At 39.8% G+C, this 23,022-nt stretch overlaps 1 protein-coding gene across 1 annotated transcript in view; it reads right to left on the bottom strand.

Annotated features, from left to right (window-relative positions):
* Nucleotides 1–362: 362 nt before the first annotated feature.
* The window catches only part of LOC127012042 (uncharacterized), an 82,118-nt gene continuing 59,458 nt past the window's right edge, over nt 363–23,022 (bottom strand). Inside the window, exon 4 of the mRNA XM_050890160.1 lies at nt 363–810. Within this exon, the coding sequence (XP_050746117.1) occupies nt 721–810 (90 nt within the window). The 3' untranslated portion in view covers nt 363–720. The remainder of the gene's footprint in view (nt 811–23,022) is intronic.

The following is a 23,022-nucleotide window of genomic DNA, read 5'->3' as shown; positions in this document are numbered from 1 at the left end:
AGCCTGAGCATCGTGTCATGATGGGACACAGGAAAAACAGTGATTTTAATGCACGACGATTTGATTATGGGAAATTTGATAACGAAATACAAAAGGTTAGCGGACTGTAATATTTTAACGGAAGCAACGGACAATAAGTCTTTGATGGGGGTATCTGTGGGCTCTTCTATCCATATATCTTCTAGGTCTGCATGATCTAGTATACTAGGGCTCACAATGTTGGCCTTAGCTAGAGCTATCGCTAGTAATAAGTTTTGCAGCTCCATACTAATCATTCTATTTCGGGATAGTAGCATCTCATAAAGATGCCCCGAGTCAACTTGGGTTCCCTTGGCCGACCTCAGAAGTTGATTGACGGTGAAAGTAATATTATTAATTTGGTCTTGTACTTTACTATTGATGTTTATCTGCCTATTGTTTGCATTTATTAATTGGAATTCATTGAATTTAATTTTTTCGAAATCCTCTGCATCTGGCGTTCCCGCCACTACCTTTAACGCCGCTCCTAGGAAATCCAAACTCCTAGCTACTCTGTGGTGGATGCTCAACGAGTCGAGCAGGTCACGCAGATGAGCGACATCGACACTCAAAAGTTTCTGCATGTGTGACTGGGGAAACATGCTGGTCATGCCATCCGTTTCTTCCACCACGCGCCTATATTCTGAGAGATTCGCCGAGTGTGTAACGGACGCGAATTCTTCCCAAACTAAAATTCTACCATCAATGATGGGAATATATTTGGCCTGCGAGTAGTCCGTGACGTGCCCCGATGTTACGGTAAGCAGTACTAACAGGGATACGAATGCGAACCTGTAATATTGGATGTATTGTAGTGTTTGTTTAAAACAGGGCAGCCCACCACCAAAGCATAAAGAGTAAAGCATAATTATAACAAAAACTTACAACAAATGGATAAAGGTAAGAAAATATAGAAAAAACTTATGCCAAGTGGCTAGGGGTGAGAAAAATAGAAAAAATGATAAAAAATGAATTATTATTTAATGTTGTCCTTGTGGACCACCCTCCCCTTAATGAGGACCGTGGTCCCCAGGTCCGCTTCAACAGCTTTTTCCTCACACAGTGGTGTGAGTTTATTGCCAAGCCTTCGGTTTGACTTGACCAAAACCTTCTCGCCGACTTCGAATGTTCTGCATTGTCGGGAGTCATTTTCCCTAGCCCTGAGCGTGTCTTGCGCCCTAACGATCTTATTCTGGACGTCCGTCTGTGGGTCGTTTGGATGCTTTTGCACGATATCGACTGGCCGTTTGTCAACGACAGAGTGAATTGATTTATTATATTTGGCGGTTGCCAATAAAATAATTTCCACAGTATCGGTTATCTTCTTGTCGATTTTTAGGCAACGAGCAAGCTCCAAGAGGGTGCTGTGAAAGCGCTCTACTTGCCCGTTTGAAACGCTATGAAGTGGTGGGGCATTTGCAATGCTGACGCCAAAATGGTTGTCAAGCATGGCTGAGATAGTGTGCGAGTTTAACGAAGGTTCATTATCGCAATAGACTACTCTAGCCCTAGGGAAAAAGTTCATGATTTGGAGTATGGCCGGTTTAAGATCCTCGACAATGATGGATCCACCTCCATGGGTTCTGGAGTGTCTCCATGATGCCTACCGCTGCGTGGAGCAGGGTACACCTGCTTTGTTTTGCTTAGTATAATGGGGATTTTTACCGCCATTATATTGGGAACTCGCCTGAGGGGCGTCCTGCTGACGCTCTTGCGCCTTAGGAAATTGTTTTTTTTCCCTATCTTCCTGGCTTCTTGCAAATGATGATGCAAAGGTATACCTATCATGATTCGCCTCCACCTCCTGAGCCAAGGCAAGTGCTGATGGCATGTCCTTGGGCTTCGCCGCGAAGAGGACGTCTGTGAGGCTGCGTTTTAATCCAGAGATAAATACGCGAAGAGCATCATCCCGGAATTTTTCGCATAAAACTTGTGCAGCCGAGGCTTCGTACGACATGGTCGGTTTGTTGGTGAGGAGGGTGAGCTTCCTTTCAACCTCGTCATAATACTGTAGAAGCGAGAGGCTCCCCTGTCTGAGGGTGCCCATCTCCTGCTCTATGACATGCATTGTCCGCTTGTCACTATAAGTAAAGTCGAGTCGATTTATAATCGCGTCGAAATTAAGCACTGTGCCGAAAGAGGATAGCACTGCATCGGCCGGGCCCCTTATTTTGCTCCTAATTATAATAACTGCCTGATAATGGCGTGAACTTCCTACGAAATTCTTAAAAATGTAGTATGCGCCTACTGCCGCCTGCCGCCAGGAGACGTATGTTTCCTGGGCACCCGAAAATTCGGGCAGGCATTTGACGGCGTCTAGCGGCTCATTACAAATGACGTTGCTATCAATGTCTATGGGTGTATAAACTTTAATTTGAGGAGCTACTGTTGGGGTGGGTGCGACCTGTATCGCCGCTACTTGGTTGGCCAGTTGTTGAATAGTCTGGCGCAACTCATTCTCCCTGCGCTGGCTGTCAGTAGCTGCTGCTTGTAGGGCATGGTTGACGGCAGCCTCTACTACCGCCTTTATTTGATCTGGGTTAAATGCCATGTCTCTGTCTGAGGGAGAGCCGACGCTTACACTTTTCGGTGTAGAAGTTCTTGCCGGCCCTTCGGTTTCGGATTCAGAGTCACTGGGGACCTGCTTGCTGTTCCTATATTGTTGGAATGGGTTGCTCATATGGAGCTGTGCAAGCTAAATCGGCCCAGCGATTTAATGCATGCTCAAGCGGTCTTGCCCACGGATATGGCGAGGGGGCCGCGGGGGCTGAGATGCCGCTCGGTAACAATGGTAACTCGTTGGAAAACTGAGCTGTTGCCTTGCCAAGCAGTGACAAGGGGAAGGGGATCGCGGGGACTGGGTCTCCGCTATGGCGAACGAAAATATAAACAACAAAAATTGACACAGTAAAGATTCGTGGTGGCTAAGCTGCCGTTCTGAAAGACAAAGAAGCGAAGCTAAACAAAATCGGAATACAAACGTCGCGGTGTCAAGTTCGAGTGTCGTAGTGGAGTGGGTAAGCGATGGAAACAAAAACAAACCCACGATTGTTGCGAAGCTAACACAAAGAATTTAGGTGTAAGCAAAAAGACGACTACGTATAAGGGGTAAATTAATGCACAAATTTAAATGAGACAGTATCCGTCGCCAATAAAAATATATCAATAAATGCACAATTAATAAATTTATTTCCCGTCGGCGCCTTTGCGTCTTGGCTGGGTGATAAATATGTAGTCTGGTAGTTATGTTGGCGATAATATTCGGCACCAATATATTTATTGAAAGAATTTTTTTTTATTTTTTTAAAAAAAATACAAACAAAGAAAAACATAAATAATATCACTTATGAAATTGTCAAACAATTAATGAGTATATTTATTTATGAAAATGTTAACATGAAACTCTAATACGGAGCTGCAGAAAATATAGCGTATTTAAATATTACCACTGCAGATGCCGGAAAATTTTCGGAACAGAAGTGCTCACTTACATGATTTCCCCGACTTAGGTGGGTGATTTTAACGTGGGCGCCAATTATATTATTAATTAATCCGTGAGCCGGTTGGCTGTCCGTCTGTAGAGAGGGTGAAGCTGGCTGGCTGATCGTCTGTAGTTGGAGGTCGGTTGACCGTAGTTGTAGCTGGTAATACCAGCTGCTGCGTGTGTTGTAAGTGGCCGGTTGGCCTGTGTCATCAACAGTAGAAGTATGACGATTAGGTTGAGAGGGTAACTGCCCTCTTTTAGCCCGCTGGCCTAGAGACTCAGACTGGGTGTAAATTCAATAAATCAAATACGGCGATGGCCGGAGTTTCAATTCGTGAGCGTTAGCTCTTTATTCTTTAAAATCAAAATGAGAACTGAACTTAAAGCTAACATAAAAAGGGACTCATAGCGGCCACTCCAATGGGTAGTGCTTGCCGGCTATGCACGGGCTTCCGGCCAGACGCTGTGTCAGCAATTTGGCCGGAGCGAGCTTTCGGACGATCGGTCATTGCCGTCGCCCGGTTAACTTAGTTAACTTACACATAATAATTCATACTACCACATAAGTTGTTATTTGAATCCTGTTGTATCTTGCTAGATATGCTCTACGAAACACAAATATTTTTAGGTTACAAACAACAAAACTAGTGTTTACGTTTTACCTTAAAAACATGACAATACAAAAGCACATATAATTAAACACTTATACAAATATTTTCTACATACCATGCGAAATATTTTCCATTTTTAAGGTATTTCAATTGGTCAAACTGTTTAAAAATACGAGAACGTCAAAATTTAGGAACTTCACTAATCAGCAAGCTTGCATGCACTACGTGGCAAGAACAGCTGACTTTCAACAGCTGGTGCAAGACGAGGGCTGCACAATAAAATACAAATTATTTTCGATGTCTAGGGACATTTTTTAGCTTAAAATAATTGTAACATTATTTATATATTAACACGAACTTATTAGGTTTTGGCCAAAATAAAGGCATTTCATCCCAATGTGCAATGCATACAATATTTTAACAGTCTTTAAAAATAGCACGAAGAAAATAATTTTCTTTGCATAATTTTAAAGTTGAGTCTAAAGAACTACAGGAAAAGAAGACTAATGAAATGAAATTTTATGGAAAAATTGAGCAATTCATGGAGCAATATAAAGGACAGATAACTAAGCGGTACTCTCAATACCTTCTTGCCACAAAACCTATGTTCATAATGCAAGATGTACCTGAAAGTGTTGATGATAATTAAAAATCTCTGCGATATGTTTGTACAAAAAAGAAGTGATTTAACTTTTTAACTGGAAATGAGCAAAAAACTCCTTGCAATATCATTAAAAGTGGTAGAAAAAAAACCATCACAGCTGGAACGTGTAAATTATCGGGTAACTGTGAGAAAACTAATTACACATTATTTATCAAACTTCAAAGTTAAATTAAAGTCTGTGCCATCCCTACATGATTGTCTAAATGTCGACTTTAGTAAGAATCAGCTATACGAAATGAATGCAAGATATTTATCTAGTTACTTACTATGTTTATACGATGGGAATCACGATTTCTTAAAAGCGCTATATAGAAATAACCCTTGTTTATACGACACATATCATTTCGGGATTTGCTTTCAGTAGATATGCCAGTCGTGTAAAATTTGGTATTTTAGTCTGGTCACACTTTTACAAAATGTAAACAAAGCAAACAACTCGAGCTGGCCCAATATGTTGTCGTCCTTCACCAAGCCAAGCAGCAACGTATTTTGGGCGTCTGACCAAAAAGATCTTATCGATTCCGTTGTTTTTTACTTAGTTATTCCCTTTGTTTTGCGTTTTAATTTTCACTTTTATGCACAGCGTTGCGACCTGGTCTGCATAGCGTTAAGTTGGTTGCGCACCACAAATTCACGCTTTCAGACTGAAATCATAGTCAACTTTCGTTTGTTGCCGAATTCACGAAATGACGTTTATACATGTTAACACTGTTAAGGAGTAATTATAAGTCGGTACACATCTTGGGTGATTATTGGATCACCCTAGTGTTTAATTGCAGAATCAGCGTAAACATCTTTAGGGGCCGGGCCTGATTCTTATTAGTGCACGGTATGGTGAGTTACGTTGATTTTGCTAGGGTCAGCATTTTGGCTGCACGAGCGGTCGGCTTGCAGGCCGCACTTAGCTTACGTAAATTCCTTTGTCTTCAGTTTTTATTCAGAAGTCTAATAAAACACATGACATGAACATAGAAATCCGGCATTTGCCGTAAGCTTATTTTATTCACTGAAATTGGTTAGCTTGCCTTAAGGGCCGTTAGCAACGGAGTTAGTTACTCCCAACGTAATCTTCATAAATTGGAAAGGAAGGAGAGCCAGCGGCAACATATATAAGAATCCCAAAGATTTATTTACCCAAAATCAAAAAACATACGATTTAAATAAAGCAACTGCAAATGTGGCATACTAATAAAGTGAAAAAATATCGGCCGTCTGTAAATAACACTTTTTCGGTTATTTATATTTCTTATTAATAATTTTATTATATTATTATATTATATATATATATATATATATATTATATTATATATATACATTATATATAAAATTTATTTTATCGAATTAAAACATTCGGCCTCCCAACAATTTGTGTTTAGTGTCAACTAGTGTCAATCAGCGGCCTTATGAATTTTCCTGGCCCGTATAGGGAAGCTAGGCGTGAATTTGAAAGTGATAGTGAAGAAGAGCTAGCCGTAGGGCCCCGTGAATATCAACCAGCAGAGGCAGAATTAGAAAATAATGCAGAAACAACGAACGCGTCACAAGTAGAAGCGTTAATTCAGGCCGCATTAACTAATCAAGAACTGAGGCTCAAATCCGCATTCGCGAGTCAAATAAATGCCGTTAATGAACAGCTTCAGAGTTTGCGTGTAGAAGCGCCAGAAGAAGAATCCTACCAAAGGGTAGCGGTAGTACCAAACGCACCAAAATGCTATATACCATTACATGTAGTGAAGTCAATTTCAGATTTTACTGGAGTACAAGACGAGTACGTGGCATGGAGGCAGTCCGCCACCGATGCCTATGAGTTATTCGAGTCGTATCAGGGTAGTCCCGAGCATTTCCAAGGCTGGCGGGGAGAACTGTAAAAATCCTCATTGACACTGGAGCGGCAAAAAGTTATGTAAAGCCCCTAAAGGAGCTGAAGAACATAATGCCTGCCGACTCCCCAGTCACTGTGAGTTCCATACATGGCTCCAGTCAAATCAGAGAAAAATGCTTTATGCACATATTCGGCCAAAAGGCTCAATTCATTTTACTTGATACCATCAAGACCTTTGATGCCATAATAGGTTTCGACTTGCTAACGCAGGCCGGAGCGGCATTAGATTTACGTAACAGCGTAATCAGGTATGGTAACATATCTGAACAACTCAGATACCACGAATGCGATAACGTGAACTTCACAAATATCAAAGACTTAATAGTCCCAAATTCAGTGAAAGCTGAGTTTAAAAAAATGATCCTTAAGAGGAAACAAGTGTTTTCGCATTCTAACAAGGCGCTACCTTTTAACACCTCGATCATTTCCAAGATTCGTACGGAGACTAACGAACCCGTATATTCCAAGCTATACCCTTATCCCATGGGAGCAGCTGATTTTGTTAACACAGAAATCAAACAGCTGTTAAAGGCCCTCTAGGTCTCCAATTAACAGCCCGACATGGGTTGTTGACAAAAAGAGACTTGATGCAGATGGCAACAAGAAAAAACGGCTGGTGATCGATTTCAGGAAACTATGCCAAGCATTCCTATGATTCTAGCGAACCTAGGAAAGGAAAATTCTTTACTACCCTAGACTTAAAATCGGGGTACCACCAGATTTATCTGGCTGAAAAAGACCGTGAAAAAACTGCTTTCTCCATAAACGGATGAAAGTATGAATTTTTCCGTCTACCCTTTGGACTGCAAAATGCGGGAAGCATCTTTGAAAGGGCAATTGACGACGTACTACGGGAACAGATCGGGAAAATTTGTTATGTCTATGTAGACGACGTGATAATTTTCTCCGGAAATGCTGCAGACCACGTTACACACATTGACACAGTCCTAAAAAGCCTGTGCGAAGCCAACAAGAGAGTCGCACCAGAAAAAAACCAAATTCTTCAAAGAAAGCGTTGTATTTTTAGGCTTCATCGTTACATCAAACGGAGCTAAAACAGACCCGGAAAAGGTAAAAACCATCCAGGAATACACTAAACCAAAACATTTGGTCAGTCTCAGGTCTTTTCTAGGGTTGGCCAGTTACTACAGAAGTTTTGTTAAAGACTTCGCTACCATAGCTAGACCACTTACCTCCATACTCAAGGGAGAGAATGGCACTGTTAGCAAACACATGTCAAAAAAGGTTGCTATCGAATTTGATGAGTCCCAACGCAGAGCGTTCGTGCGCCTGCGAGACATTTTGTCATCAGAAGATGTGATACTAACGTATCCGGATTTCAAACTTCCATTCGAGTTAACCACCGATGCCTCAGCAAGCGGTATTGGTGCAGTACTGTCCCAAAAAGGCAGGCCTATCACAATGATATCTCTAACGTTGAAAGACTGCGAGCTCAATTATGCAACTAATGAAAGAGAATTATTGGCAATTGTATGGGCCATAGGAAAATTACAAAATTACCTATACGGCACAAAAGAGATCCGAATTTTTACGGACCATCAACCTCCTACTTTCGCCGTATCCGAGCGAAATACTAATGCAAAAATTAAACGATGGAAAGCATTCATCGAAGAACATAACGCCAAGCTATTCAACAAACCCGGAAAGGAAAATTTCGTTGCCGACGCTTTATTTCGGCAAAACATAAACGCTATGCAAAACGAACCTCACTCTGATGTAGCTACTATTCACAGTGAACTGTCCTTGACCTACACGGTCGAATCCACCGATAAGCCGGTAAACTGCTACAGGAACCAAATAATCCTAGAGGAAGCAGAGCAACCTTTACGGCGATACTTCATAATTTTCGGGACCAAAAACCGACACATAATTCAATTCAATAACAAGGATTCACTGTTCGGATTGGTCAAAGAGGTAGTGATCGCAGATGTTGTAAATGCCATTTACTGCGATCTCTCCGCATTAGCATGCATCCAACATGCCTTGGTGACCGAATTCCCGGCAACCAAGTTCCGGCACTGCAAAAAATACGTGAACGACATCACGGATGCAAATGAACAGAAAGACATAATTACCTACGAGCACAACCGCACTCACAGGGCAGCCCAGGAAAATGTCAAGTAAATTCTCCAGGATTACTATTTTCCAAATATGTCCAAACTCGCCAACGAAGTGGTTTTAAACTGCAAGTCATGCACCAAGGTACATGTCAAAGTACAACAGACACCCCAAGAAGCAGGAGTTGGGTGTCATGCCAACCCCCTCATATGTTGGCGAAATGCTGCATATAGACATATACTCTACCGATAAGAAGTTTTTCTGACCTGTGTAGATACATTTTCAAAATTCGCTGTAGTACAGCCATTACTTTCTAGGGCCATAGTCGATGTGCGCAGCCCTATATTACAGCTAATAAATTTTTTCCCAGACATTAAAACCATATATTGCGATAATGAGGCGTCTTTTAACTCGGAGACCTCATTATTGAAAAACCAATATAACATTGACATTGTTAACGCACAGGCCAATCTAGATAGGTGCAACCCTACTAGATAGAACAGAATTTTTGAGGTAGGAGAAAAAGTGTACCTCAAAAATAACAAAAGGTTAGGAAATAAACTAACCGCACTGTACACAGAAGAGCGTGTACAAGCAGACATGGGAACGTCTGTTCTTATTAGAGGGAGGGTGGTCCACAAGGACAACCTTAGATAAAAAGTACCCCTCAACTTTTTTTCCTTTTTTATATTATTTTCGTACACACTACACATTAGCATACTTACTCCATTTTATTCACAGTAGGTTTAACCTTTCGACTTCTTGTAGGATCGCGGGAATTTTATTTATAACGTTAACTATGGTTAACGCTAGGATTAGGGATTATTCGCACGCTCAGCATATCCCAATCACTGACGGGATTGCGTTGGTATCGGAACATAGAAACTTGCTTAGACATTCAAGTAATTTGTCCTAATTTTCAATTATAGTAGAAGAAACTACCAGGTTGTCCGATTTATTCCCACAGTCTCATATGAAAAAATTGTTAGACGTCGACACCGAAAATGTTAGAAGTTTATTGTCTGTTTTAAAAATACACCATAGGATGGCCAGGAGCATAGACGTCCTAGGCACCGCACTCAAGGTAATTGCGGGCACACCTGATGCAGCCGATTTTGATATGCTAAAAATGTCCGAGGCACGCCTAATTGATTCAAATAACCGACAGGCCGTAATAAATACACAGACACAGAATAAAATTAATGAATTAACAGAGGCCGTTAATAAAATTTTCAAGGCCAAACAAAATAATATAGTTGACACTTCTCACCTGTACGAGGTACTTTTGTCCAGAAATAGAATACTAATAACCGAGATTCAAAATGTAATGCTTACAATCACGCTTGCGAAGGCCAACATAATAAACCCAGAGATTTTTAACCAGAATGATTTGAAGTCTGTATTTGTTGATCACCCCACAGAAGTCTCCATCATTAGCTTTCTAGAGTCGTCTAACATTAGAGTCCTTCAGTCCGATAGTATATCCATGTGCTAATCGCATACACTAAGATTAAAAGTACTTGTAAAAAGGTCACAATCTTCCCCGTATCACATCGACATACCATCCTGCAATTGAAGGAGAATACGGTAGCCGAATGCAATAGTGACGTCTTAGCGGTCACCGATTGCGTACCAACAACATGACACTTGCACTCGAGGCCTACACGCATGGAGTACCGCACTATGCGAGACACAAGCCAGCCACCTAAACCCCATCACGTTGGTAGACGACGGAGTAATAATAATTAATGAATGCCCATGAAATAGCCACCAACGGCTCGCACCTCATCACGTTCGAGCGAGTGGCTTTCATCAATGACACCAAGTACTCAAACCAACGTGAAACCATAAGAAAGACTCCGGGCATGACGGCATCCCCGTTACTCAACATCATCGGCCACGACCCTACGCTAAGCATGCCACTTCTCCAAAGAATTAACAACAAAAACTTGGAGGTCATCCAAGGGCTCAAGGAGGAAGTGAAATCGGCGGGAACTACCGACATCTGGTTCGAGGTCGGCGTGGGAGCCAGTCTCCTCATCAGCTGCTCCTTCCTACTCATCATGATGCTGAGGAGGAGACGAGACGCACGGGAAATCCAGCAAGTCGTCGATAAATTCCAGATGACCGAAGACGGTCGTATTTCTAAGAGAGAGTTGTTAACACAGTTAAGGAGTAATTATAAGTCGGTACACACCTTGGGTTATTATTGGCTCACCCTAGTGTTTAATTGCAGAATCAGCGTAAACATCTTTAGGGGCCGGGCCTGATTCTTATTAGTGCACGGTATGTTACGTTGATTTCATTTGCCGTAAGCTTTTCAATTCAAACGAATTAATTAATCCTTTTAAAGCAAGAATTTTAATAAACCTGAGGATAATTAGTCATGACATTGTCATTGTCTCCTTATATCTAATCATTTAGTTGTATATAAGTTCTTAAACAGACTTCTACATACAGTTGTTTAACATAAGGAAAATGTTGAAATGTACTATTTTGTTTGATGTTCAGTACTGGCAATTTAAACAAAGTACTGGCAATTTAAACACAGATTTTATCAAGTAGTTTCAAAAGGTTTCTTTAAAGTATCTTTCTGTCAAAGTTTCTGTCTACTGGCTTTAATACAGCGTTTTGCACGGTCCAAAAGCATGTCGAGTGTTTTAGCTCGTTGCCCGGTATAGCCGCCAGTATGCCGGTGCAAGCCTTTTGAATGGCCGCTACGTCTGCATAACGCTTTCCTTTCATCGGCAAATGCGTTTTTTTAAAGGTAGAATATGGGTGAATATCAGGTGAATACGGGGAGTGGTTAATGGTTAAAATGTGATTTTTGGTCACAAGTGTGGATCGATGATGATGATGGGTCTTTGTTCGAAGCTCATTTTCGCACCGATGATAAAAACATACTAACACTTAAAACGCAAAACCCTAACTTCCAATATATGAAATGTCATGAAATTTTTACTGGGAGTCGATAAACGAAAGCAGATTCTAACGCACCAGTTGACATATGGATGGCGCCACTAGAAAAGCGCTAGATTAAGTCTTTTTACTTTGGAACTCACGTTGTATGTTAAAAAGATACAATTTTTTAAAATTTCCGACTAATTTCCAATTGTTTCTATTGCAGCTATATGATATAGTCGTCCGATTTTGTTAAAATGTAATTCGAAATTCAGACCTTATTAAAAAATGTTCTTTCCAAGCTAAGAAGGTTATATGTTAGGAAACACCGTTAGTTCCTATGGGAGCTATAAGAGATAGTTCTCCGATCCGGTTGGTTGCCGCTTATATACTACCTGCAATAGAAAAAAACTTTTGGGAAAGTTTCAGCCCGATAGCTTTAAAACTGAGGGACTGAGTTTGTGTAGAAACGGACAGACAGACGGACATGGCCAGGTCGATTCGTCTTGTGACGCTGAATAAGAATATATATACCTTTATGGAGACGAAAACCGTCTCCTTCACTGCGTTGCAAACTTCTGACAAAAATTGTTATACCGTCTGCAAGGGTATTAAAAGGGAGAATCGCTCACGAGACTTTCTTCTTTTTTTTTTTTTTTTTTTTTGTCGTTGTTTTCTGATCCTGTTGGGGTCGTCCTACTCGTTGTTTGCTGAAACATTCCACACAATATAATAAGCGACAAAGCGCTTTCGGACCTGTCACTAGACCATTTTCCGGTGCTGAAAACATTTCTTCAAAGCCCAAAATCTACCTATCCCAAGCGAATTGGTTTAAATATAAAAGTAGACAAGAAAGGAAGTTAACTTCGGCAAGCCAAAGTTTCTATACCCTTGGAGTTTAAAAAAATAATTGATAATTTAATTAAATTGAATTCGAAATTTTAAAAAATATACAAATTTATATTCCCAATATTATAAGATAATATGTCAAAAAGTCCGAAAGCTATAATTTGTTTAATATTATTTTCCACCAATTATCCGATCATTCCTATGACAGCTATATGATCGTCCGATTTTGATAAAATTTAATTCGAAATTCAAAACCAAATAAAAAATGTTATTTCCAAGCGTAGGAAGTTATAAGTTAAAAAACACCGAAGTATAACTTTTCAATATTATTTTACCACTAATTTTCCGGTTGTTCCTATGTGAGCTATATGATATAGTCGTCCGATTTTGATAAAATTTAATTCGAAGTTCAGAACTAATTTAGAATTGTTATATCCAAGCTTAGAAAAGTATCTGTTAAAAAACACGAAATATATATATATATATATTTTTTTTTTCCCGATTGGAAGAAGACTTTTGGGAAAGTTTCAGCCCGATAGCTTTAGAACTGAGGGACTGAGTTTGCGTAGAAACGGACGGACAGGCGGACGTGGCTAGATCGACGCTGTGGCTGTGACGCTGATCAAGAATATATTTACTTTATGGGGTCGGAAACGTCTCCTTCTCTGCGTTGCGAACTTCTGACTGAAAACATTATACCCTCTGCAAGGGTATAAAAATGCGGAGTTGCGGTACAATAAAAAACTTACGCCAACCAGAACAAAACATCCTCTTTGGAGGGCTCTCCTATCGAAACTGTCCCTCCGATAAGAAATTCATCATCATCATAGTTCTTTTGTCCGTTCAGAAACTATATCCCTGCCAAACTAATAAAAAAATGTTTTTCACAATTGTAGGAGGTTATACGAGTATGTTTAAATACACCAAAGTAATTCTGATCAAGAATATATATACTTTATGGGACGGAAACGTCTCCTTCACTGCGTTGCAAACATCTGACCGAAATCATTATACCCTCTGCAAGGGTATACAAAATTTGGAAATTCTCAAATTCAGCCGCACAGAGTGTGGAATGCTAGCTCGAGTTCTTACAGGCCACTGGCTCCTTGGAACACATGCCGGCAGGCTTAAATCATAGAGTTAGAATCTTATAGAGACAGCAGTTGCTCTGCCCGAACCTCTGCACAGAGCCAATTGAAAGTGAATTTTGAAGCTAACCACATTTCCACAACACACTGTATCATGTGCGAAGCAACAGCAACAATGGTGGGATTAAATACAAAAACAAAACATTGAGTGAGACCGGCGCGGATATATAAAATCCCATGAAACTCACCACGGGAACTAACTACAAGGCCACTTGGGATATTAAAACAACTAGGGAAATTTGCTATTTTCGCCTGGATGTCATCATTGGCAAAGTTTCCAAAGGGAGCGGCAGAGCAATTGGTGTCTCTATTTAGTTTTTCACTCTATTTATTATCACTTTTATATATTTTTCACTTCCAAAAAAATGACTTTTGTATAAGTTGCAGGAATGAAGAAGAAGGGGAAACGTTCTCTGCTTCTCCCCAGCCCTATGTAGACTTAAACTGAAGCACTTAGGAATTCCCTTTATCAACGATCTTTCAGAAATAACAGAGTTACGGTTGGAAGTCATACTGGTCAAGCTAATTCTTGGTCATAAAGACAGAGGACCCAAAAAGGAAAATCGAGATCTTACGGTATCACAATGGACCCACACTGGTCAATGTGTGTTAAACCATAATTTGGCAGCCGTACTTTCCTTACCTAACCAACCAGAGTATATTGACTTCAAGAATATTGAGTGTCAACAACTTAGATTAACTTTGTGGCATGTAATTGTACAAAAGGCCCTTTGTGATGACCCTGATCCGGAAGGCGGTATAGCTCGCCAATGGCCTGGGCTTGTCAGAGAATTGTATAATTAATTTGGCCTCTCCTTTTCCCAAAAAATTGATGTTTCATAAGTTTTGTGTCCAGTTATTCTTAAATAATTTAATTAAGGGTGCGATCTTTGATGATAGGCACTATGGGAGGCTCGAGAAATTAATAGATAATCACTTTTACGGAAGGGCGATAGGTACTTCTCGGGTTCATGAAACGGGGTATGATTGCTGCTCCGCGTCGGAAGCCGGGAACGCGAAATCTGGGAGTTACTCACTGAGCTGGGCTGGCTTTGGCTGGTAACTACTAACCAAACTGTGCGTAGGTGACCCTATCAAGGGCGTGAGTCGGATCGAAATCCTCATTCAACAAAACTCCCACCGTGAATAGAAATCGCTTACCTTTAGATGTTGGTCAATCAATTGCCAGAGAACAAGTGAGCGATCTGTAAACTTGACTGTGCTTATATAGGCCCCAGTTAGTGGTTAGTGTGACCAGATTAGGTGACGGAATTGCCCCAATAATTTATCGGGAATTCGGGATTCTGATTGATTGTTGTCGTGTATTCAGGACTGCATGTGTGGCGAACGTTTAAGATCGAGTGTTTAGGGATGCCTGGATGTTGATCGATTGATATCGTGTGCTTAGGGTGGCGTGCATGGGGATCGATTACCGTCGTGATATCTGTTATTATTTATTGTGGTAGCAAAAGTGGGTACAGCTCCGAGACTTTATAAAACTTTTAATACGGTGAATTATTAAAAAAAAAAAACAACTAGCATTGGTTTCCTTGGGAAGCTTAGCGGCAAAAATAGTATTTAAGCTTTGCTTTCATAAAAAAAACTTCTTAGCTTGGGTTCTACAAATTCAAGGAAACACAGGCATGTTACGGCTAATCCTTATGAATTAAACTTTTTGCGGGCAGATGTACCTGAGTGACCTTTTGTCGATAAAGTGTTTAATTTGTGGATGTTAATAGTTGTGACTACAGTTACACTGTAAGCCATCGGGAAGACAATTATAAAGTCCAATTATTCTCCATCTAATTATCGGAATATTATTAACTGCTTCTTCAATGCGTTTCGTACTTGGGAGGTTGGAAAAACAATGAGATAGTGCAACTTATAACTGTTATGATGGGTCCGGGTCTTCGTAAAACGTGATGAATATTTCGAAAGCCATGGCTATTAAAATTGCTTACTGTTACTCCATCAGTTGGTGACACTGAGTTTATCGGCAAGCTTGCAAGTAGAGCATCTAAGAAGTAAACTTTGGTTACGATCATCAAACCATCCAGGGACAATAGACAAGAGTTTAAGTATTCTTTGATTTGGGTACCTCGTAAAAAATCGTACTATCACCAACTGTCTTTATCCAGCCCACCTCCCATTATGCTCCAAATCGTGAAGCGGTGAATTGTCCAACCCAACTGAGTTAAAAGCTTTCTGTGGCTGAATTCTTGCCGACGTTAACCCCCGTCCGTTGGGTTACATTTAAAGCAAAAAATAAAGTAATATATTTATATTTCGTAAGGCGTTACATCCGTTCACCAGCCACTACGGTCCATTCCGCCATAATAAGTAAAACTGATTCCTTTTCCTTCTCGCCTTTTCAGATCTGTTCACATATTTTCACTATACGTTATATTTGTGTCTTATTCCTAGTTGCACTAGCGAAAACTACGGTCGACTGTACTTACGCTTACCGACTAAAAGCGTATGAATTCCGTGCTCTGGATTGAACGCCTCCATTTCTTCGCTTCTTCACCCTTCCTTTGGTCGTCACCTCTGTTTTTCTGAATTCATAATTTGTACAGGCCGTGCTGTCGCAGAGCTGAACCTGACCACATTCTTCGTTTCGAGCCATTCGCTTCTTGTTGCTCTCTCGCGCTGTCTCCGTGACAGCTGACGTGAACTTTATGTTACGCTTCGCTAGTTTGACCAATTCGCTTTTCACCGCTCTCTCGTGCACTCCTTTTGTTGGCTGCCGCTGAGGTGAACTTTACTTTCGCAAAAGAACATTACTATCATGTAGTACATTCTCGTAGACGGCTACTGTCGAAATTTCAGCCGAATCGGACTCGTAGTTTTGTTTTGACTGCGTAAAAAATGGAGAATGAGCAATATCGGTATGTGACTTGATTCTTGTTTTTGGAAGGGAATTGCGCATCGAAATCAAAGAGCGCGTGGATGCTGTGTACGGTGACTCTTCTCCTTCGATGGCGACCGCCAAAAATTGGTTTAACGAGTTTAAACGTGGTCGTACGTCGGTTTTTGATGAGCCACGGCCAGGTGTCCCGAAAACAGCTACCACAGAGGATAACGTGACAAAAATCCATGATCTTAAAAGGGCAGGCCACCGATTGAAGATACGCGAGATACCTGAGACAGTAGGCATGTCAAAAGACCGCGTGGGTCATATCTGGCACGTCGGCGCGATGGGTGCCGCGTTTGCTCACTCCGTAAAACAAACGCAACGGTAAGACTACTTCAGAGCAGTGTTTGACGCGCAACCCGAAGAAGTTTCTTCGTGGTTTCGTGACCGCGACGAAACATGGATCTGGTACACACCAGAGACCAAAGAACAGTGGAACTAGTAGACTTCACCTGGCGAAGCTGCTCCGAAGAAGGCGAAGACTTTCCCATCGGCCGAAAAGGTGCTGGCCACCGGTGTGATCTACATCGACTACCTGGAGAAGGGCAAAACGGTCACAGGGCTGTACTATGCCGTATTATTGTCCCGATTCGACCCCATTTGGCGAAGAAAAAGTGCTCTTCCATCAAGGCCAATTGGTCACCAAGGCCAAATTGGTCGAATTGGACTACAAACTGCTACCCCGTCCGTAATTTCCAGATTTGGCCCCGTGTGACTTATTTTTGTGTCCAAACTTGAAGAAATCAGTTGCTGTACAGAAATTTGCGGCAAATAAGGAGATCGGCGCTGCTATGAAGACCTATTTTTCAGACCTCGAGAAAACGTACTTTTCAGATGGGTTAGAGAAGTTGGAGCATCTGTGGGTCAAGTGTAAAAACGAGATTATGTTGAAAAAAAAATTGTCACATTTCCAAAATTTTCGTTTTTTTTTTTGGAGAATAAATATTTATCGGACCAACCTCGTGTTGTGGTTAGAGCAACTGCGTTGCTTGCGTTCGATGTGATGAGTCACAATAGTATATAAACTTGTGTTTGTGTTGAATTGCGTATCCGCCAACTGCAGATTCTTAAACACCGAGTGTTGGTGTTTGACGTTTTAGCATTCCAGAGACGAGGTGATTCTGCCTAGCACGTGAGCATAGACGATCATCGGTTATGCGAGAATTGAATACATTCCCATAACCAAGCTGCGTGTTGTCGACCGTGTCAGTCCAAGAGGTTGGCTGCAACGCTCGGATACATAAGAGTGCTCTGACCCTGTAACCAATAGACGGCATGTTACAAGAGCACCGTTCGCTTTTATACCCTTGCAGAGGTTAAAATGATTTCAGTCAGAAGTTGGCAACGCAGTGAAGGAGACGTTTTGGACCCCATATACCAAATATATTTTTGATCAGCATCACTAGACGAGTCGATCAAGCCATGTCCGTCCGTTTCTACGAAAACTAATCTCTCTGTTTTAAAGCTATCTGGCTGAAACTTTCCCAAAAGTCTTTCCATCGCAGGTAGTATAGAAGTCGGAACCAGCCGGACCGGACAATTATATCTTAAAGCTCCCAAAGGAACTATCGGGGGAAAAAAAAATAAAATTTTATTTGGTGTTTTATTTACTTTTGAATTTCGAATTTAATATTATCAAAATCGGAAGACTGTGTCATATAGCTGCCATATGAACAATCGAAAAATTGGCGGGAAAATAATTTGAAAAAATTGTATCTTTGTTGTTTTAAACATATAGCTGTCATAGGAACGATCGGAAAATTAGTGGGAAAATAATATGAAAAAAATTAATAAATTATCTTATAATATTTTTTATAATTTTAAGAATTTCGAATTCAATTTAGTAAAAATGAGACTACTCTATTATATTGATGTCAAAAAATGATGTGAAAAAAGAATAAAATAATTAACTTGTTAATATCACTGAAGTCAGCAACAATCCTTAAAAATGTCGCATGGTGTTACTAAAGTTGATTATTTCTTATAACTGCAAGGGTATACAAACTTCGCCTGCCCATTTTTAAAAAAGAAATATAAAAAAGGGCAAGAATTAAGTTCTCATTTCGAAAAAATTATTAAAATGTCAGAACTTTCTACTAGCCAAGCTGGAGCAAATAAAAGACTCCACATGAATACGCCTCAAGAATATACAAATCATCAGGCGGTATCAAACAATACAATGTTAATTGTAGGAGATTTATTAAAACATATTGTAAATTTTGAATTAAATTCATTAAAGGATTAGATAGTGAACCAAAGATCACAGCTTTCTCACAAAATAAATATGGTTGAGGATGGTTGAGGTGCGACACGCCTTATGAGATCAAACCTGAATATAGAGGTGAAAAAGATAAATATGTAAGCAGGAGGAAACCAGCTAAAATATCCATGGGATAATATGTCAGAGGGAGTGAAATATTTTGTCCTGCTTCATTTATATTAAAAAACAAAATAGCTGGAATGGCAAACGATGTCTAAGCTCATAATGGTAAGGTGTTAAATTTCGACGCCATAATGGTCAGACTTGACTTTGTCTTTAGCGAACAGGAATTAAGCGTATTGAATCTGGGAAAATTGTCTATAATGGATAATCTTAGTGTAGTTAATAGAAGCCAAGCCAAGACAACAAAACAATAATTATAATAACCAGCGGAACAATAATACCTTTCACCAAGACAACAACCAGAACAGAAGCTCTTATGGTTATTATAATAGAATAAAAATAATTCTTGGAACCAGGGTAGATTTAATAATAACCAACAAAATCAACGGAACACCTATAGGCAGCCATAAAATAAGCCAGAAATGTGGTGAAAATGGTCAAACACATTTCAACAACAAGCCAAGACAACAAAACAATAATTATAATAACCAGCGGAACAATAATACCTTTCACCAAGACAACAACCAGAACAGAAGCTCTTATGGTTATTATAATAGAATAAAAATAATTGGAACCAGGGTAGATTTAATAATAACCAACAAAATCAACGGAACACCTATAGGCAGCCATAAAATAAGCCAGAGCCAATGGAGATAGACGAGTCTATCCCTGTTCAGAACGGGGCTAATAACGGTTATAATCAAAGCAATAATAAGTATCAAAATAATAATTATAGCCAGACCAGGTTTGATAAAAAAAAATCAATAGAGAACCAGAACACTAATAAAGGCCATGTTGAAAATAAAAGGGTACCAACTGGAACTGTTAACCAACCGGCTAACAAGATTCATTCGATTAAGCGTCGCTTGTGAACAGCTGTGTTTACTTATGTGCTCCAAGTTTTTGTCTTTTTCAGTGATCAGCCTAACAATTGCGATAGTAATTTTAAATAGATCCCCCAGTAAACGGGTACGTTTTAATAGTTATTTTAGCATTTCTATTAGATTTGTTTAATCTCATAGCTTTGTTTGTGTAACTTACGCACCTAAACTTGCTAAAACTCTTACTCTCTCTCAATCTCCCTCGCTCTATTTTATAACTCTTACATCCTCTCTATGCAGCCGCTGAATTTCTGGTAGACTTTTTCGGTGCTATTTTCTGTAACTCTCTCTTGCTACAGAAAGAAGTCCATGTTTTTGGACTAAAAGCTTCTGTACTGGCTAAGTCAAAGAAATCGGTGCCGACCGTTCCTATAAGTACTCTAGGCACCGTTCCTGTATCTCAGCCTAGTGAGGTTCAGACTGCTTCTGGGGGGCGTAAGAAACTTTAAGTTGTTCTACAAAGGAAGCAATTGTTTGTTTCTAGATTTACCCCAGATACCACATCTGAGGATGTTCTGGAATTTATACGTGAAAAATTCCCATCCGAAGATTTTGCAGTTGAACAATTTCGATTTTCATACGCTCGTAGTGTATTGTCTTTTAAAATATTTGTTTTTTTGTTTATTTGTTTTTAATGTTTTATTTTCTGAAAGCTTTTGGCCTAATGATGATTTAGTAATAAAAGAATTTGTTCCAAAAAAACCGCAAACAAATAACGCCCTCCACTGTGCCAAAAACGGTGTCTTGATTGCCGCTACCTCTAGCCTAACATCTGAAAGAATTCTCATTCATATTCCCAATGAAATTAAATTAAAAGGGAGAATCACTCACGAGACTTTTTTCTTTTTATTTTTTTTTTTTTTGTCGTTGTTTTCTGATCCTGTTGGGGTCGTCCTACTCGTTGTTTGCTGAAACATTCCACACAATATAATAAGCGACAAAGCGCTTTCGGACCTGTCACTAGACCATTTTCCGGTGCTGAAAACATTTCTTCAAAGCCCAAAATCTACCTATCACAAGCGAATTGGTTTAAATATAAAAGTAGACAAGAAAGGAAGTTAACTTCGGCAAGCCAAAGTTTCTATACCCTTGGAGTTTAAAAAAATAATTGATAATTTAATTAAATTGAATTCGAAATTTTAAAAAATATACAAATTTATATTTCCAATATTATAAGATAATATGTCAAAAAGTCCGAAAGCTATAATTTGTTTAATATTATTTTCCACCAATTATCCGATCATTCCTATGACAGCTATATGATCGTCCGATTTTGATAAAATTTAATTCGAAATTCAAAACCAAATAAAAAATGTTATTTCCAAGCGTAGGAAGTTATAAGTTAAAAAACACCGAAGTATAACTTTTCAATATTATTTTACCACTAATTTTCCGGTTGTTCCTATGTGAGCTATATGATATAGTCGTCCGATTTTGATAAAATTTAATTCGAAGTTCAGAACTAATTTAGAATTGTTATATCCAAGCTTAGAAAAGTATCTGTTAAAAAACACGAAAGATATATATATATATTTTTTTTTTCCCGATTGAAAGAAGACTTTTGGGAAAGTTTCAGCCCGATAGCTTTAAAACTGAGGGACTGAGTTTGCGTAGAAACGGACGGACAGACGAACGGACAGACGGACGTGGCTAGATCGACGCTGTGGCTGTGACGCTGATCAAGAATATATTTACTTTATGGGGTCGGAAACGTCTCCTTCTCTGCGTTGCGAACTTCTGACTGAAAACATTATACCCTCTGCAAGGGTATAAAAATGCGGAGTTGCGGTACAATAAAAAACTTACGCCAACCAGAACAAAACATCCTCTTTGGAGGGCTCTCCTATCGAAACTGTCCCTCCGATAAGAAATTCATCATCATCATAGTTCTTTTGTCCGTTCAGAAACTATATCCCTGCCAAACTAATAAAAAAATGTTTTTCACAATTGTAGGAGGTTATACGAGTATGTTTAAATACACCAAAGTAATTCTGATCAAGAATATATATACTTTATGGGACGGAAACGTCTCCTTCACTGCGTTGCAAACATCTGACCGAAATCATTATACCCTCTGCAAGGGTATACAAAATTTGGAAATTCTCAAATTCAGCCGCACAGAGTGTGGAATGCTAGCTCGAGTTCTTACAGGCCACTGGCTCCTTGGAACACATGCCGGCAGGCTTAAATCATAGAGTTAGAATCTTATAGAGACAGCAGTTGCTCTGCCCGAACCTCTGCACAGAGCCAATTGAAAGTGAATTTTGAAGCTAACCACATTTCCACAACACACTGTATCATGTGCGAAGCAACAGCAACAATGGTGGGATTAAATACAAAAACAAAACATTGAGTGAGACCGGCGCGGATATATAAAATCCCATGAAACTCACCACGGGAACTAACTACAAGGCCACTTGGGATATTAAAACAACTAGGGAAATTTGCTATTTTCGCCTGGATGTCATCATTGGCAAAGTTTCCAAAGGGAGCGGCAGAGCAATTGGTGTCTCTATTTAGTTTTTCACTCTATTTATTATCACTTTTATATATTTTTCACTTCCAAAAAAATGACTTTTGTATAAGTTGCAGGAATGAAGAAGAAGGGGAAACGTTCTCTGCTTCTCCCCAGCCCTATGTAGACTTAAACTGAAGCACTTAGGAATTCCCTTTATCAACGATCTTTCAGAAATAACAGAGTTACGGCTGGAAGTCATACTGGTCAAGCTAATTCTTGGTCATAAAGACAGAGGACCCAAAAAGGAAAATCGAGATCTTACGGTATCACAATGGACCCACACTGGTCAATGTGTGTTAAACCATAATTTGGCAGCCGTACTTTCCTTACCTAACCAACCAGAGTATATTGACTTCAAGAATATTGAGTGAAAGGCCCTTTGTGATGACCCTGATCCGGAAGGCGGTATAGCTCGCCAATGGCCTGGGCTTGTCAGAGAATTGAATAATTAATTTGGCCTCTCCTTTTCCCAAAAAATTGATGTTTCATAAGTTTTGTGTCCAGTTATTCTTAAATAATTTAATTAAGGGTGCGATCTTTGATGATAGGCACTATGGGAGGCTCGAGAAATTAATAGATAATCACTTTTACGGAAGGGCGATAGGTACTTCTCGGGTTCATGAAACGGGGTATGATTGCTGCTCCGCGTCGGAAGCCGGGAACGCGAAATCTGGGAGTTACTCACTGAGC

Source organism: Drosophila biarmipes, unplaced genomic scaffold (genome assembly GCF_025231255.1).
Source record: "Drosophila biarmipes strain raj3 unplaced genomic scaffold, RU_DBia_V1.1 ptg000017l, whole genome shotgun sequence".
NCBI lineage: Eukaryota > Metazoa > Arthropoda > Insecta > Diptera > Drosophilidae > Drosophila > Drosophila biarmipes.
This window is presented reverse-complemented; position numbering and strand designations above follow the sequence as displayed.